A 17510-nucleotide genomic window follows, 5' to 3' on the forward strand; every position below is an offset into this window, starting at 1 on the left:
TCCAAGAAGTGAAGTTTAAGTATCTGAGAGTTTATCTGGGGGACAGTGATTTTATGATGAACAACTGGGAGGTTCTTTTCTATTGAAATGGAAATGGTTGGTTTCTACAATGTCTTATAGGGGCAGACTCTAGTTGTAAACAACACGGCTGCCTCTTCCTTGTAGTATTAACTGGCCTGTGTTGACCCCCCACAGCATCTGCTCTCAAACATCCAGGCACTTGTGGTGGAGTTTTCTGGGAATGTCTACACTGGGTTCCTGCCCAAGGAGGAGGGTGGGCAAGGACTGGACTGAGCCTTGTTTTTAGTGGACAGTAGAAACCTGGACATTTCCAGACTGCCAGTATTTTATTTGGGTCTTTTTAAAATATAGAACTTTTTTTATTGGGAACTAGAGGAACCTTTAGTCTTTGGCGCTCACTTAGATCTAACTGGTCTAAAATCTAACATGCTGTCCAGGGCCCTGATTTCAGTGGGAGTCACAACACTTCGGCAGCTGTTTGTCCCATTGGTCTTGAGCTGAGTACTGCTGGAGGGTTATAATAACATACACACACACACACACTAAACCTGTCACGATAACCATTTGCGTCTCTCAAAAGTTTGCAGCATGTAGGCCTGACAGACACACACTCACACACACATACTAGTGCATACTGAAATATTAGAAAATCATGGAAAAGTTCTGAAAAACTGTCATATTTCATATTCATTACATTTAAAGTGATGTATTTCAGTGATTTACATTTACTGCATTTAGCTGACGCTCTTATCCAGAGCGACTTCCAGGTTTACTTATATTACAGAGGAGGGGCAATGTAGTGTTAGGAGTCTTGCCCAAGGACTCTTATTGGTATAGCGCAGCACAGTCACCCAGACCGGGAATTGAACCCCAGTCTCCCACATGGTATAGTAGCTTACTGGCAGATAGTGGTGTTATCTGTTACGCCACACCAACCACTTTTGTTGATACTGTTTGATTAGTAAATTACTCAAATGAAATAATAATGTGAGATTCTGTATTTCTGATGTTCATGAGCTATAATCTTTACTGATCAACAGTAAGACAAAAAAGGTTTGAAATATCTCCTTTTACATGTAATTAATATAAAATATCACACTTTAACTTTCTGAAGTTAAATTATGAATACAAATGATTTTTTCCCTAAATTAATATTTGGATATGTTGAATGATATTAGAGTAATTCAGATCAGTACTAACTACTGAAATACTGAGCTTCACTGACCTTTAGCCTGTGTGGAGAGAAGAAGAGCACAGGTGAGAATCAGACACAGCTTCATGTTGATCAGCGAGGAGGAGATAAACTCAGACTCATACAGAAGAGAGACAGAACTGATTATAGTCCCCCTCTCCCTCTCGCCCTCTCTCTCTCTCTCTCTCTCTCTCTCTCTCTCTCTCTGAGACGCTGCAGAAAAATCAGCCAATAGGATTATTACTTTCACTCTGTCTCAGCCATATCTGGGTAACTTCAGTTTTCAGCGTCTCCAGAACTTCACACCAAGCAGAAGAACCAAAACTACAGAGTGCAAATCTTGCTAGTTTTAATTTCTCCCAGTAGTATTAATTTACGCAGTAGTTTTAATTCACATTGTAGTTTAAATTGATGGTGTAGTTTTAATTTCTACAATAGTTTTAACTGACACTAGTTTTAGTTTGCGCTGTAGTCTTAATTAATGCTGTAGTTTTAGTTCACTCTAGTTCTAATTTACATTGTGGTTGTAATTTATTCTGTAGGTTTAATTTACGCTATAGTTTAACTCAGTCCGGTTTAAATTTATGCTGTAGTTTTAATTGATGGTGTAGTTTTAATTTATGCAGTAGTTTTAATTCACTCTGTAGATTAATTTACTCTGTAGTCACTCTAGTTTTTATTCACTCTGACATACTGTTTCTATCTCCCCTCCTATTTCTAAATTTCTGAAGATTTTTTTTTTTTTCTTGGATACCAAACAACATTGTGCTGCAGTATTTACTGGCCTGACCAAAGCCTCCAGTTCAGTTGATCATCCCATTTAATACACTGGGCAGCATATATGGTTTTACAGAACATTCACAGAACATTTTCTTTAAGTTCACAGCATGAAAAGTTCAATTTCGTTTTTTCTCACCCCTGTCTGCTTACTAAAGGCATCCCCCAAGGGTCAGTCCTAGGCCCTACATTGTTCTCCTTATATATTAATTCCACTCCCCTTGCTGCTGGTAATGCTTTCATCCATTTATTTGCTGTCGATACCATTTAAAAGCCACTGGTTTGTCATCTAAATCAGTGTTGTCAGTTTCCTCCAAGTTTAAAATGTGTTTGCCAACTTTAAATGGTTTGGTCAGAAAAGTGCTTTAACCATCCTCACTTTTACACTTTTACTAGAAATAAAGGAGCTGTCCTGGCACAGGTCCCAGCGTATAAACATCTAGGCATTTGGTTAGACAGCTCTTTATCCTTCTCGACCCCTGTTGATAGGCTAAAATCAAAGGTAAAGGCCAAGGTAGAAATCAGTGTTTTCACCACCTTAGATACCTTAGCAACTGCCTAGCAACCTCACAGAGACCATGTCATGAAGACGTCACCACTGCAGATTTTTGGTTAATGGTGGTTTGTAATAGGCCCTCCACACTGACTTCACAATGTCGTCATCAAATTAACTTTTAACTAGCTCAAAATGCTGCAGCCAGGGTTTTTTCCAAACCTATAACATCTGACCAAATCAGTCCAGCACTGCACTGCTCCCAATTAAATTCTGTACTGACTTCAAAATTCTTCTATTAACATAAAGTCCTACATGGCCTCGCTCATGAGTACCCGCGGGATCTTATTACATATTATGAACCATCAAGACTACTTAGATCTCAGGGTGCTGGACTCTTACTCGTTCCCAAAATTCAGAAAACCTCAGCAGGGGGAAGAGCCTTTTCTTATAAAGCCCCCCAACTCTGGAAGAACCTTCCAGATAATGTTCGGGACTCAGACACAGTCTTCAAATCTTGGCTGAAACTCATCTGTTTAGTATAGTTTTTGGTAATTAATGTTTCTCTTTGGATAAAGGTTGCAGGTCCAGGGGTTCGCAGACACAGGGAATTGTAGTACACTGAGATGCTGGAGCTGTCGTCTCGCTGCTTGCACGCGATCAGTTAGGTTTGTGGACGGTGAAGGAGATGGACACTAGCGTTTCAGGGAGCTCCCATGTCTGTGTTGCCTTCTGGCTCTCTCCTTTCAATTAGGCTGTTATAGTCAGACTTGCCGGAGTCATCAGACACACTCTGCTACTGCTCAACATTCTCTGCTCTCCATAAATCCAATCAGAACCTACCAGTCCGACCAGCAGTCCTGCCCCACACCCACCACTCCCCCACAAACCCACCACCCCAAATTTGACATGACTTGACTTGACTTGAAATCCACAAGACCTCTGTAGGTTTCCTGTGGTATCTTTAAGTTGTAATTTGTCTAGAACATCACAGTTTGGTTCTTGTCAGAGTATCTCAGATTATTATGCTTGTCCATTTTCCCTGCTTCTAATGTTATGGCTGATTGGTGTGGAAGTAGACAGTACAAAAGCAATTAAAAGGTAAAGCTAACGCCCTCTAGTGTCTGGCTGCAGTACAATGTTAAATCCCATATTAGTGATGATGTGGCAATGTACTATGACACTTTGCCAAGCACATATTATATTATTTTATTAGTTTAAAACAGGAAAAGCAGACCGTAAGAACACAACCATAAGTTAATGTAGCTACCTGATCTTAGTGAAGATTAGCTGTTTAAAAAATAGACACATGAAAAACAAAAAATGTATTGCATTTTTTCTACTTGTTTAAGAATGAAATTACCACCACTACACTAATGCTAATTTCTGCTAGCCAGTCTGTCAGAATTAAAGTGTTTGTTAGCATCGGGCTAACAAAAGACAAATGCTCACTTTTCCAAACTTGGTTTAGACCCAAGTTGATGTTCTGTGCTCAGATAAGCACACCTTTCATTTCAGGCATGTTTCTCTCTCTACACCGTGTTTCCCGTCTCTCTGCCCAGCTAACCTGTTTCCTTGCCCTGCTCGTCATTCGTACCGACCCTTCCCCGCTCCTCAGCTCTTAGGGTTCGAGCACATGGACCAGGCATTTTATAAATGCGAGCATGCGTTCAGCAAGTCAAGTCAAGTGGGTTTCATTGTCATTTCAGCTCTGTACATGTGCACAGTTGAATGAAATTGTGTTTGTTCTAGAAAAAAGGTGCAACATGGAACAAAACAAGAACAAAACAATACAGTACAGGACAGACTGCAGACGTAGGTAACAGCATTAAACTAAAAAGACAATACGATAAATACAATAAATATGACTCATTACTGAGTAGAGATTTTTTTTAACTGGTAGGTAGTGAGAATAAGGTGCATAGGGGTTTTTTACATGCTGTGACATTATTTGCAGACAGCTTATAATGCACATGAAACATGGAACACAGCAGGTACTGAGGTAGTACGTATAGAATATATAAATAGGAAGCAGACAGGTGTCATGCCTGCTCCAGTTCTGTCATGTCTACCTCTTTTTTCTGTTGCCATGTGCTCTGTTTACGTCTTGTCAGTTCTAGCCCCACTTTATTAGTGTCTCCACCTGTAACTACGCCCCCTTGTTAGTCCCAGGTGTTCCTTATGACTCCCTTGTAAGTCTCTGTAGAAGTACCCCTTTGTTTCGGTCGTCCCTTGTGTGCGTGTGTGCGATGGTTAGTAGACTTGGCCTTTTTGTGTGATTCTTGTGTTGTTTATTTGGTCAGCTTTAGAGAGGGGGGGTTCAGTCTCTGTTGTTTAAAAGTCAGCAATAAAAAAAGTCCATGTGAGGGATGAGTGAGTTTCTTCACAATTCTCATGGCCTTACGGGTGCAGCGTGTGGTGTGAACGTCTGTGACAGAGGGGAGAGAGACCCCTACGATCTGTGATGGCGATGATGCAGCTGCTAAGGATGCTCTCCACAGTCCCTCTGTAGAACATGATGAGGATTGGAGGAGGAAGATAAGTTTCCTCAGTCTCTGCAGGACGTAGAGGTGCTGCTGGGCTTTCTCTGTGATGTGAACGCTGAGGAGCTGCTCAGGATGCTCTCTATGCTCCCTCTATAGAAGAGGGTAAGGATGGGTGGAGGGAGACGTTGGAAGGTCTTGTGGTCAGAGGCTGTGCAGGTCCCAAACCAGGCAGTGATGCATATAAAAGAGGCTGAGGATGGGTGGAGGGAGACGGGCCTTTTTCAGCTTCCGGAGAAAGGCCCGTCTCCCTCCACCCATCCTCACCCTCTTTTATATGCATCACTGCCTGGTTTGGGACCTGCACAGCCTCTGACCACAAGACCTTCCAACGTATTGTGAGGACAGCTGAGAGATCACAGTCTCTCTCCCCTCCGTCATGGACATTTACACTGCCCGCTGCATCCGCAAAGCAACCAGCATTGTGGATGACTCCACCCACCCTTCACACAGACTGTTCTCCCTCCTGCCATCAGGAAGAAGGTACCGCAGCATCCGATCCAACACGACCAGACTCTGCAACAGCTTCTTCCCCCAAGCCATCAGACTTCTCAACTCCAGAGACTGAACTGATGTTTTTTTCCTGTTCCATGCACACACACACTCTCTCTCTCTCTCTCTCTCTCTCTCTATTTCTCTCTCTCACCAACCATTTACCCCAGACAATATGGGAAGCATTCTGCACTAATAACTATACTACCTCACTGGATTCAATATTTATTGCACACTGCATAATTTGCACACTAACCCTAATTGATTTATTATTCTTTGTCTGTATTGTGTTGTGTTGTCTGTCTGCACTTGTACTGTGTTGCACTTGTGTTCTGTATGCACCGTCTCTATGTTGCACCATGGTCCTGGAGGAACGTTGTTTCGTTTCACTGTGTACACTACAGAGGCATTGATGTTCAGGGGGGCGTGGTCACCTCACACTCTTCTGAAGTCAATAACCATCTCTTCAGTTTTGTCCACATTCAGTGACAAGTTGTTGGTCTTGTTGTTGGTGATGAGGCCCAGTACGTATCATCTGCGAATTTCACAATGTGATTTGTGTTGTACCTCGCAGCACAGTCATGAGTCAGCAGAGTGAACGGCAGTGGGCTTAGCACACAGCCCTGGGGGGCACCAGTTCTCCGTATGGTGTGTTTATTGTCCAGGTGGATGAGAGCCAGGTGGAGCATGGTGGTGATGGCACTGTCTGTCGGTTGGGGTGATGCACAAACTGTAATGGGTCCAGTGAAGGAGGGAGCTGGCTTTTAATGTGCCTTATGACAAGCCTCTGGAGGCACTATATGATGATAGGAGTGAGGGCAACGGGACAGCAGTCGTTGTTCTTCATCTGAATTACTTTAATGGTGTCAACAGGCTTCGTTTGGCTCGAGGTGACCAACTCAGAGTGGCACAGTCTTAAACATAAAGGTGCTACAAAAGCCTACTAAAAAAACTTGGGGTTTCTTAAAAACATGTAAAAGAGATGTGAAGATATTTTTCTAGCAATTCTAAGCTTTTTCACACATCTCTATCACAAATCTTTCTTTATGGAAGTTATTGTTTTGCATCACTCAAATATCTTTTTGTATAACCTTCACTTTGAAGAATCGACTATGTTCTCTGATTGATTTGTTGTCATAACACACAAAAAAAACCTCCAAAGTGATTTTGTCATTTTTAAGTGAGTTGCACTGTAGTGGAGTCATGCTGACGCTCCACTGACTGGAACATGGAGAATGGCGTATCTGTCATTCTCACTCCTGGAACACTGCTGTTACTGCACTATAGGCATGGTGATTAACAGCTGTGGACCAAATTGACAGCTTAGCTTAACAGACACGCAGCCAAGCACCTCCCAGAGGGAAGGTCAGAGGGTGGAGGATAACTTTGACTGTTGTTTTGCAGTAAACTCTAGCATGCACAGGAGAATGATGATAACCTTTTTTATGGATGACATATTGTCCCAGCAATAACTGTGATAAACGATATTGTCATTTTAAGAATTTTATGCCACTGAAACAATGATGATAATATAGTAGCATAATGATATAATTACACCCTTACTTTTTCATTCTTGATTATTAAGAATAGTCAGACACTGAAAATGAAATAGATAAATAAAATAAAACTACTGTTTTTAAACAAAGTCGAAAATACCAGCTTATTCACGTAAATGGGCTCTCCTTATTAGGTTAACACAGTGGGCAAGACTGAGGTCAGCTAAATTATAGAGGTCATGTCCATATGTTGTACAATAAGTCAATAAACTTATGATATAAATATCATGACAGGCTATACAGCAGAATAATGATTCTAAGCACACCCCAAATCCACATCCACATCCACCACATCCACAATCAACAATCAGAGGGAGCTAGCTGAAGGTTTAGCCATGACCCTCACAGTCCCATCCATGATTCCAAAACTGATGCAGATGGTTCACTCAGCTGCTATACTAACATATTCAGGTGGCCACAGGTCCTGTATCTGACTGTAGGAGCCAAAGTAAACAAACACACAAACTGATCTGTTTACAGTCGGACTCTCAGTTACAGTTGTTTCCTTTAATGAGGAAGAAAGTTCCAACAGCCACTCCCAGCAGTCCTGCAGCCAGACCCACTCCACAGAACACAGATCCTCCAACACCGGCACCAGACAGAGCTACCTGTACATCTGTACAACACACACACTTTAGTCAAAGGGAAATATATGATGATATATGGTCTCAATTTATAGATTTTAAATATATGACATATATCAGAATATATGGAGTTGACTTATATCTGCCCTATTTGTCACTTTTTTAACTTTTCCATTTTCAAATATAGGACTTATTTTAATGATATCTATTAAAAATACACTGCTCAAAAAATAAAGGGATAACTTAAACAACACAATATAACTCCAAGTAAATCAAACTTCTGTGAAATCAAACTGTCCACTTAGGAGGCAACACTCATTGACAATCAATTTCACATGCTGTTGTGCAAATGGAATAGACAACAGGTGGAAATTATTGGCAATTAGCAAGACACACTAAATAAAGGAGTGGTTCTGCAGGTGGGGACCACAGACCACTTCTCAGTACCTATGCTTTCTGGCTGATGTTTTGATCACTTTTGAATGTTGGTGGTGCTTTCATACTCGTGGTAGCATGAGACGGACTCTACAACCCACACAAGTGGCTCAGGTAGTGCAGCTCATCCAGGATGGCACATCAATGCGAGCTGTGGCAAGAAGGTTTGCTGTGTCTATCAGCGTAGTGTCCAGAGGCTGGAGGCACTACCAGGAGACAGGCCAGCACACCAGGAGACATCGAGGAGGCCGTAGGAGGGCAACAACCCAGCAGCAGGACCGCTACCTCCGCCTTTGTGCAAGGAGGAACAGGAGGAGCACTGCCAGAGCCCTGCAAATGTGCATGTGTCTGCACAAACGGTTAGAAACTCCGTGAGGATGGTATAAGGGCCCGACGTCCACAGATGGGGGTTGTGCTCACAGCCCAACACTGTGCAGGACGCTTGGCATTTGCCAGAGAACACCAGGATTGGCAAATTGGCCACTGGCGCCCTGTGCTCGTCACAGATGAAAGCAGGTTCACACTGAGCACATGTGACAGACGTGACAGAGTCTGGAGACGCCGTGGAGAGCGATTTGCTGCCTGCAACATCCTTCAACATGACCAGTTTGGAAGTGGGTCAGTAATGGTGTGGGGTGGCATTTCTTTGGAGGGCCGCACAGCCGTCCATGTGCTCGCCAGAGGTAGCCTGACTGCCATTAGGTACCGAGATGAGATCCTCAGACCCCTTGTGAGACCATATGCTGGTGCGGTTGGCCCTGGGTTCCTCCTAATGCAGGACAATGCTAGACCTCATGTGGCTGGAGTGTGTCAGCAGTTCAAGGCATGAAGGCATTGGAGCTATGGACTGGCCCGCCCGTTCCCCAGACCTGAATCCGACTGAGCACATCTGGGACATCATGTCTTGCTCCATCCACCAACGTCACGTTGCACCACAGACTGTCCAGGAGTTGGCGGATGCTTTAGTCCAGGTCTGGGAGGAGATCCCTCAGGTGACCATCCGCCACCTCATCAGGAGCATGCCCAGGCGTTGTAGGGAGGTCATACAGGCTTGTGGAGGCCACACACAATACTGAGCCTCTTTTTGACTTGTTTTAAGGACATTACATCATAGTTGGATCAGAGTGTTTTTTTACAATTTTTTACAGGGTCTTTTTGGATGTGTGGAAAATGGGTCACAAAGCAGATCCAGTTAATGATTGGCTAAAAGGAGTGTCTGCACTTGGGCGTAGTGTGAAGGAAGAAGCTGAAGCTGCAGGTGTATGGAAGCATACGGTCATACAGGTCTACCAGCAGTGGCAGAAATCCCAGTCTAGGTAATCTGGCTCTGAATTGTCTCTAAAAGACAAAACTGATGGACAAGGATGGGCAAGGCTGGAGGTTTCATCGCTAGTGAATGAAAATTGCTTTGCTTCCAGGCCAGAACTGCTTCTAGAAGTCAGCGCAGGTCCTTCACCAGGTTCATTCACAAGCCATGAAACCTGCAGCTGTCATTTGTAAGAGCCCGAAGTTACTACCACCTTAAAAGTGACTAATATTCTGTCCAGGAAGCTTATTATGCACATGGATCCAATGTCTGATAATTATATATATATATATATATTTATATGCACTTATATATAAGACTTCTATATGGGTATAAGTGTTGCTCTGTAATCCGGTGAATAAACTGGTCTAAATCTCACCCCATGTTTTGGTCAGAGGTCTCTCCAGGGCCGAGTGCTCCACAGTGCAGGTGTAGATGTCTCCCTCCTCGGGAGTGAAGCTCAGAGCAGAGGCCAGTTTGTAGGTTCCATCAGTGTTAATGTAATATGTGCTAAATCTGGCTTCATCCCTCATGTTTACATTGTTCCTGGTCCAGGACACTCCGACACCTGGAGGGTAGAACCCAGTGATGTAGCAGACCAGGCTGTTTCTAGAGCCTCGCTGTACATCATCCTTGGGGTAGATTGAGCTTTGAGGAGCATCTGTAGAAATCATAATCCTATTATAGTTCAATGGAAATCATGTATCAGACTAAATATTGTGTGAAGTCTAGATATCACACAAACTCTAGGGCTTTTATTTCGTACAGGCCTAAGCAGAGTTTAGCAGTGTAGTGCCGGCGTGTTGACAATTTGGTAAGAGAAGCTTAATCTCACGAATTTGCACCAATTTGTTGCTTCTGGTTCCGGTTCTGGTTCTACAGTGTGGTTGGGAGGGCCACATTTGAAGCTGATAGAAACACATGAACCTAACACATCAACTGAATTCTGGCTGACACTTTTTTTTAGTGGTCCTTAAACCCAGTAAACACAATGAAGAATTTGAGTAAATGAGTAAATAGGAAGTCTATTGTTAATTTATAGATCTGCTTGACTTTATTTGACGTGTTATAAACACTTTATTTGAAAGATACCTCCTTAAAGACTTTATAAAACATGAATAAGCAGTGAATAACTCATTTATAAAGGTGTTTTTGTAAATACATACATTTATGAATTGAACATTGATGTATTTTATCATATTTTATCTTATTTTTTTGGCTGCTATTTTTTGTCTCTACCCATTCAAAAACCATGCCAGATGAGATTTATCCAGCTGAGAATGGTGACAGTCCAGTCCAGTGTTTGTTAGCAATGTTAGCCAAGCATCTCTTTCCTAAAGTAAAGGCGCACCTTTGAGACACCAAACATGTCTTGGCTGATCGGCTGTGTCTGGAGTCAGTGATCAGTTTGTATTTGAGGTATAATCACAAAAGTGTGGTCCTTGGACTTTCTAACTGATATTAGAAAGTAAAAATAATCAACATTAGCATACAAAAGCTAACAATTACAAGGAGGGTCCTGACTGGTCCAGCGGAGGGAATAAGGCGCTGTCACTATGACCAGAGGATCGCTGGTTCGAATCCCGGGCATGCTGCTAGCCATCAGCAGCCAAGACCGTGAGAGAGCACAATTAGCATTGCTCTGTCCAGGGTGGGTAGATGGCGCTCTCTTCCCACATCACTCCAGTGCAGTGCTGGTCATCACTAGCATCTGCTGGCCGATGAGTCTGAGGTATACGGCACTTACCTCCAGGCGCATTGTTTGTTTGCCTGGTGATTACTGCAACTCCCTTTGTGCACCATCAGGCCCCTGCAACTTATCCAGAATGCAGCTGCGTTCTCTCTTCACTGTAGCTTCCTGTAGCTGCTGCCTACATCAGATTCAGACCCCTGACTCTGGTCTACAAAGCCAAGACTGGACCAGCCCTGCTATACTTCATGGCAGTGGTCAAAAGCCGATCTGCACCAAGAGCCCTTCCAGCTTCAAGTACGACCCTGGGGAGTCCAACACTCGCTGTCTTCAAACCCAGACTGAACACGTGTCAGAGGGGAGGGTCTTCACCCTCATTAGTGTCAGGAGCATTACATGTGATGGGGGAGAATACGTATGGGCTGGGTAATTGGTGATCCATATTGGGGAGAAAATTACCAAAAAATCTGAAATAAATAATAATAATAAAATACCAATTACTTAATTAGCATAAAAAGCATGGCCATAGAGTGTCAACTTTTTTCACTGAAATCGCTTGTGGTGTAATGCTTAATTGTAATAAATGCTTTTCTTAATATGTGCCTTAGAAAGAGTATGTGCTGCCATGCTGCTCCTGTCTTACCCTGTGGTTCTGCAGGGTACTTCAGTCTTTTTGCACAAAACTCCAAGTTGTTTTTGCAGATTTCCACGTCACCTAGAGCCAGTTGATAGAATCCTATTGGATATAAAAAAGGATCTGCAAAATCTGGCAGGGTCATCACTCCTTCCCCCTTACTGAAGTCAGCGTGGTATTTCTCTTCTCCATCAAGTCCGTACATGTACTCTCGAAAGGAGCTTGAGCAGAGGGTTACTGTGATGTCCTTGTGAACAACTGGGGACATAAGGGCATTTGTTTGTGTAAGTAATATAAGCCCCACTGAGGCACAGCGACCTCACCAATATAAATACAGTAAAAGTCGCTGTCCAAAAACATGTAACTCCAAAATGGTGAGTTTAAAGGAAAAAGCACAAATGGTCTGAACTTTCAACAGAAGACAAGATGTAAAATAAGCTGATTCCAAGTGATATAGAGCATTTCTATTGGTCCAATTATTCAGAATTATTGACACAGTGTACAGAAGCAGCTACAGGGTTCGAACCATAGAGAAAACTAAAAATGGACAAAAAAATGAGGGACATGTTTTTATTGCAGAGCAGTGCAATATATATAATAACAATAAAAGTTATTTTCAGAATAATTTTTACTTTTATTGTCTTTGCCACAAACTGGTAAAAAATATATAGATAAATAAGTTGTTTTAGCAGATATGACAATGAAAGAACATGATTTGACAGAATATTTTTATGTATTCTTTACTGTTTTCTGAAAAAACTGCATTTTGCCATATATTTTACGACAGTATGATACCAATAAATATGCAGTGACTTCCCTTTTTTGGTCGGAACCCTGCTACTGCTTCTGTACACTGTGTCTATAGTTCTGGATGAATGGACCAATAGAAATGCTCTAAATCACTTGGAATCAGCTTTTATTTTACATTGACTTCCATTCAAAGTTAAACACATTTCAGTGCCTTCTGTAAACTCAGCATTTTGGAGATACATCTGTTTCATTGAACATTTACTATATGTAAATATACCCACTTCCTGATTGCACAGAATAACTGTAAGTATATTACAATTACAGTCCAGCAGCTACAGTCCTGGACTGTAGAAGAGAGCACAGGTGAGAATCAGACACAGCTTCATGTTGATCAGCGAGGAGGAGATAAACTCAGACTCATACAGAAGAGAGACAGAACTGATTATAGCCCCCCTCTCTCTCTCTTTCTCGCTCTCTCTGACTGAGACACTGCAGGAAAAAATAGCCAATAGGGTTTTAGTTCTGTGACTCAGCTTCTATAGCAGCTTAACACATTGTGTCTTAACGACCCCTTAACACTCCAAGGCTCATCACACACTAGGGTGTATTACTCAGTAACTACAGGGACGTCTGTACTGGTGGGGCTGTTCTCTGGTAGTAGAGGTTTGTAATGTCACGTTCGGCCCGCCGGCAGGACTGGGATTTTTTGGGGTAAACAGCAGTGTTCAGGTAGGTTGCTTGTGTGGTGGGGACGCTGTATGGTAATTTTCCAATTGGTACAGCAGCGTGGTGCGTAATGCATTCTGGGATATTTGGCTGTGCCCAGTCTACACAAGTCCAGTCCCGACTGTTTGGTTATCATAGTTGACCACAGTTTACCACCTTCTAACAGCTTATAGTCAAGCATGATGATGCACCATGCCACACAGTAGAAGTCTCTCAAACTGGAACATGAACATGACAATGAGTTGTCAAAAGTATTGACATTCATGTCTCAGGTAGAAGTGAGTGGAGATACTAAGGTTTAAAAGACTTCTATAGAAGCTGAAGTATCAGCTTAAACTTTTTACTCCAGTAAAAGTGTAAAAGTACTGGTTTCAGAACCACTTCAAGTAGAAAAGTAAAAGTAGCGGAAGGAAAACAGGCCAAAAGCTTAGGCCGCGCCACAGGGGTCTATAGTGCACATTTCAGGACATTTCACTGCAGGTCTCTTGAGTCTGTAGTCTGCTGTAGTCACACCAGACTACAGACGTCTGCTGTGAGCTCGCTGGAGAGGGACGGGACGTGTGCAGGTGTGATGGATCTCTTATAAACCCATAGGGAGTCAGAATGGTATAAATGGTGGGTTTCCAGATAGATCTGGATGACGAGTCGAAATGAAAACAAAGGGAAATATGAGTAACGAGGCTGTTTTTAAAATGTAAGGAATAGAAAGTTCAGATAATTGGGTGAAAATGTAAGAAGTAGAAGTAAAAAGTACAAATGACTCCAGTATAGATTTAAACCGAAATTTCTGTTAAAGTAAGATTACAAAGAATTTGTACTTCGTTACGTGATATCTCTGTTTTTGAAGCACCTCTATTTTTGAGAGTGCACACATAGGAGAATGTAGTTTTGGGAGTCTTGCCCAGGGACTATTATTGGTGTAGTGTGGTGTGTTTGCCCAGCTGGAGAATCAAAGGTGCTGCTCCCATTAAGCTACACCAGCCACCACAAAAACAAACATATAGACATATAGGCATAAGCTATATGGACAAAAGTATTGGGACACCTACTCATTCAACATTTGGACACATATAGTGTGTGTTCTTATGAAGAGAAATGTGCCTTAATATTCTGCGACCATATTTTCCCTCCATCTATGTTTTCTGTCTACATCACTACTCTCAACCTCCCATGAAGCCTTCTGTAGTATAATATGAGGTGTACTGTGTGTTCACAGCCACTAGATGTCACACATGTCCTTTGCTTCTCATTTCAGGCACATATAGAGGTACAGCTGATGCTCTGATCTGATAAAGCACACCTAAACACATCACCTGCAGCAGTGCATAACAACACTTCATACTTTGTAGTCTTTGGCTTTGGAAGCTCTGCGAGGATGCAGATATTACCACCTGCAGCTCTGCATTACAAGATCTTACACACTATACAGGTTTAACCATCTCTAATTTAACCTCTTGAACCCTAGGGTTACCATTCAGTTACTATTTCCATTGCAGAAACCATTACGAATTGTTTGGTAGCGGTTTAGGTTAGCATATTTTGTGGAGTCCCACAGGGTTCTATATGAGGGTTTATGAAGTTATCAGTAATTATGGCAATAGTGTAGGTGGAGCTTAAAGACTGTTTTAGGCCTTGATTATGGCAGCTTTGTTTAAAAAGAATCAACAATGATGGCTCATATCCTCCTAATCCAGATCTGCTGATCACAGATTTTGGTCCAGTGCTGGTGCCGGTTAGAGGAAGTAAAAGAAATGAGGAACTTCTGAGATGTGTCGTGCGTTGTGGTAAATAATATTATCAGGTCACAAGACCTGTTTGGAAAAGTCCAGAGAGCTCCATAGTGCCAAACCTGCATGGCTTTATAAATGTCATGAGTGCCAGAGGAATCAGGAAATATGATGTTTTTCACAGAAGGCCTGCACTTACACACTTACACAATATGGACAAAAGTATTGGGACACCTGCTAAATCATGTTTTCTTCTAAAATCAAGGGAATTAAAAAAAAAGTTTATCCTGCTTTTGTTGCAGTCTCTGTCTCTACTGTCCAGAGAAGAAGATGTTCTACTAGAGTTTAGAGCAGGAGCATTGCTGTGAGGATTTGATTGCATTCAACTTAGTGTCTTAGTAAGGTCAGGATGTTGGATGATCACCATCCACCTCATCCCCAACTCCCAACTAATCCCACTTGAAATGAAGGACCCATTATTCCAGAGAAGACAGCTCCACTGCTCCACGGTGAGTCCTATTCTATTGGCAGTACTTCCTTACAGTGACTAAACAAGCTGTGTGTGTGTGCATTTGCACATCTGTGTCAGCAATGGGTGCAACCTAAAGTAGCTGAGTGCATTCGTTAGAGGAGATGTCCCCAAATATTTGGAGACATAGTGCATAATGCCTCAAATAAACCATAAGCCTTAAAAAAGATCTGCTCACCATCTGGGAGCAGTTTGACACTCACTCCTGTTAGCCCAGTGGTTAACTGTGGGCCTAGTTTGAGGACTGAGAATGCATGGGTTTTCAGTCCCAACCTCGCTCACCAATGGGCCAGTGAAGGGTGAAGTTTCTGTATAGTGGACCTCTTGGCTCTTGGGCTGACATGATGTATAAGGAGGACACCAGGAACACATCTGAAAGGCGTGTGAAGAAAAGATCTTTGAAACTCTCAGAAAGAGGAAACAGCAGCATTTGTCTAAATGATAGCCCTCATAATCAAGAACTGACATTAAGATCACGTGAGGTTTTCCTTCTCCTTTCAAGAGTAAAACTCACCACATTCCCATAAAGATAAAGAAACACACTTCCTCTTTTCACGTTTCTCTGCAGATGTCTTCAAACACAGAGCTGCTTATTCCGAAATTAAGAACACCTGAACGGTCAGAGCTTCATCCAGCCCTGCCTGCAGCCATTTGAATTCATACATGGTTATACTAAGAAAAATTTTAATATACACTTATTTAAAATAAAAGTGCTAAAAATGATTCTTTGAGTGATGCCATAAAGGAACCAGCTTTGGTTCGCTAAATAACCATACTTATCTCAGAGATATGATTAGAAAACTTTCACTTGATGTAAAGGTTCTTCACCAGTGCTAATGACTGTCTCATGTTCTTCTATGGCATCACTCAAAGAACCCTTTGTAGCACCTTTATTTTTAAAAGTACACAAGAAACATCTCACTTCTAGTAATAATCTAACTCTAGAAGTAGAGTTAAACTACTTCATGCTACTCAAGAAATTCTATTTGTAAATATATACCCAAGGCCTGCTGATTGTTTCTACTTAGAGGAGCATATGACTGCTGATTGTTATTGCTTAAAGGTGCCTATGGCTGCTGATTGGTACCACTGAGAGGAGCCCATAGCTGCTGATTGTTGATGCTTAGAGAAGCCCATGGCTGCTAATTGGTACAACTGAGAGGAGCCTATGGCTGCTGATTGTTGGTGCTTAGAGGGGCCCATGGCTGCTGATTGGTACCACTGAGAGGAGCCCATAGCTGCTGATTGTTGATGCTTAGAGAAGCCCATGGCTGCTAATTGGTACAACTGAGAGGAGCCTATGGCTGCTGATTGTTGGTGCTTAGAGGGGCCCATGGCTGTTGATTGGTACCACTGAGAGGAGCCTATGGCTGCTGATTGTTGATGCTTAGAGGAGCCCATAGCTATCTATCTGTATATCAAAAGAATATGATTTAACAACACCAGAATTACACAGCAAGCACTAAATACAGCCCTGTTATTTGACTCTGTTTAAAAGCGTTAGTTTATAAATTAGATATATGACAAATTCCTGAGCCCAAGGTAATGTGATTCTCTGCAGCCGGGAGTGAAATGCTTTGGTGTGTGTTTACTTCGCTGTGATACTGTGATATTTCTTTGTGTCATCAAAAACTGGAAGCTTCAAACTTTCAGATCTGCTGTGATTGACAGCTGCAGCAAACAAACAGAACATGACTCTGTTTTGGTTCTAGTTTTGGAGAGTTAGCGTGAGCCAAATGAAACCACAGCCACCGATCAGACCAGTCTGGAAAAGTCCCTGCTGAGCCTAAACTACTTTCACCAGGTGAGCCAATGAAGGAGCAGGGATTCCATTTCATTATCAGTCTCTGGTGAGAGTTACATTAGAGAGACCAGGTGCCCAATATGAGCATTTCATACTGTCACACTAAAAGAGTGCGTTCCAACCCTACAGGCACCACAAAACATACAGTATATGATCGAATGTATTGGGACACCTGCTCACTATTGTTTCTTCTGAAATTAAGGGTATTAAACAGCCTGTAATTAATGAGCACTCCACTCTTTCAGTACCAG

The 17510-nt window shown here is 42.3% G+C and overlaps 2 protein-coding genes across 2 annotated transcripts in view; both read right to left on the reverse strand.

Moving 5' to 3' along the window:
• The window catches only part of LOC140557778 (H-2 class II histocompatibility antigen, A-R alpha chain-like), an 8752-nt gene extending 7383 nt beyond the window's left edge, over positions 1–1369 (reverse strand). The window contains exon 1 of the mRNA XM_072682553.1: positions 1247–1369. Coding sequence (XP_072538654.1) covers positions 1247–1301 — 55 coding nt within the window. The 5' untranslated portion in view covers positions 1302–1369. The remainder of the gene's footprint in view (positions 1–1246) is intronic.
• A 6086-nt stretch (positions 1370–7455) lies between these two features.
• LOC140557782 (H-2 class II histocompatibility antigen, A-K alpha chain-like) lies at positions 7456–11995 on the reverse strand. The gene is made up of 3 exons (XM_072682557.1): positions 11733–11995; positions 9779–10060; positions 7456–7690 (listed from the first exon to the last, which is right to left on the reverse strand). Exons 1-3 carry the CDS (start codon positions 11989–11991, stop codon positions 7563–7565), a joined length of 669 nt encoding a protein of 222 aa, XP_072538658.1. The 5' UTR covers positions 11992–11995; the 3' UTR covers positions 7456–7562.
• Positions 11996–17510: the final 5515 nt, after the last annotated feature.

Source organism: Salminus brasiliensis, chromosome 6 (genome assembly GCF_030463535.1).
Source record: "Salminus brasiliensis chromosome 6, fSalBra1.hap2, whole genome shotgun sequence".
NCBI lineage: Eukaryota > Metazoa > Chordata > Actinopteri > Characiformes > Bryconidae > Salminus > Salminus brasiliensis.

What these genes read in the sequence shown, in the direction of transcription:
- LOC140557782 (XM_072682557.1), bottom strand. Translation starts at nt 11,991, where the DNA reads ATGTCCCCAGTTGTTCACAAGGACATCACAGTAACCCTCTGCTCAAGC. An exon ending in GTACCCTGCAGAACCACAGG is followed by an intron (nt 10,061 to 11,732) that starts GTAAGACAGGAG and finishes TGATTTCTACAG; the next exon opens with ATGCTCCTCAAAGCTCAATC. An exon ending in ACCTCTGACCAAAACATGGG is followed by an intron (nt 7,691 to 9,778) that starts GTGAGATTTAGA and finishes TGTGTTGTACAG; the next exon opens with ATGTACAGGTAGCTCTGTCT.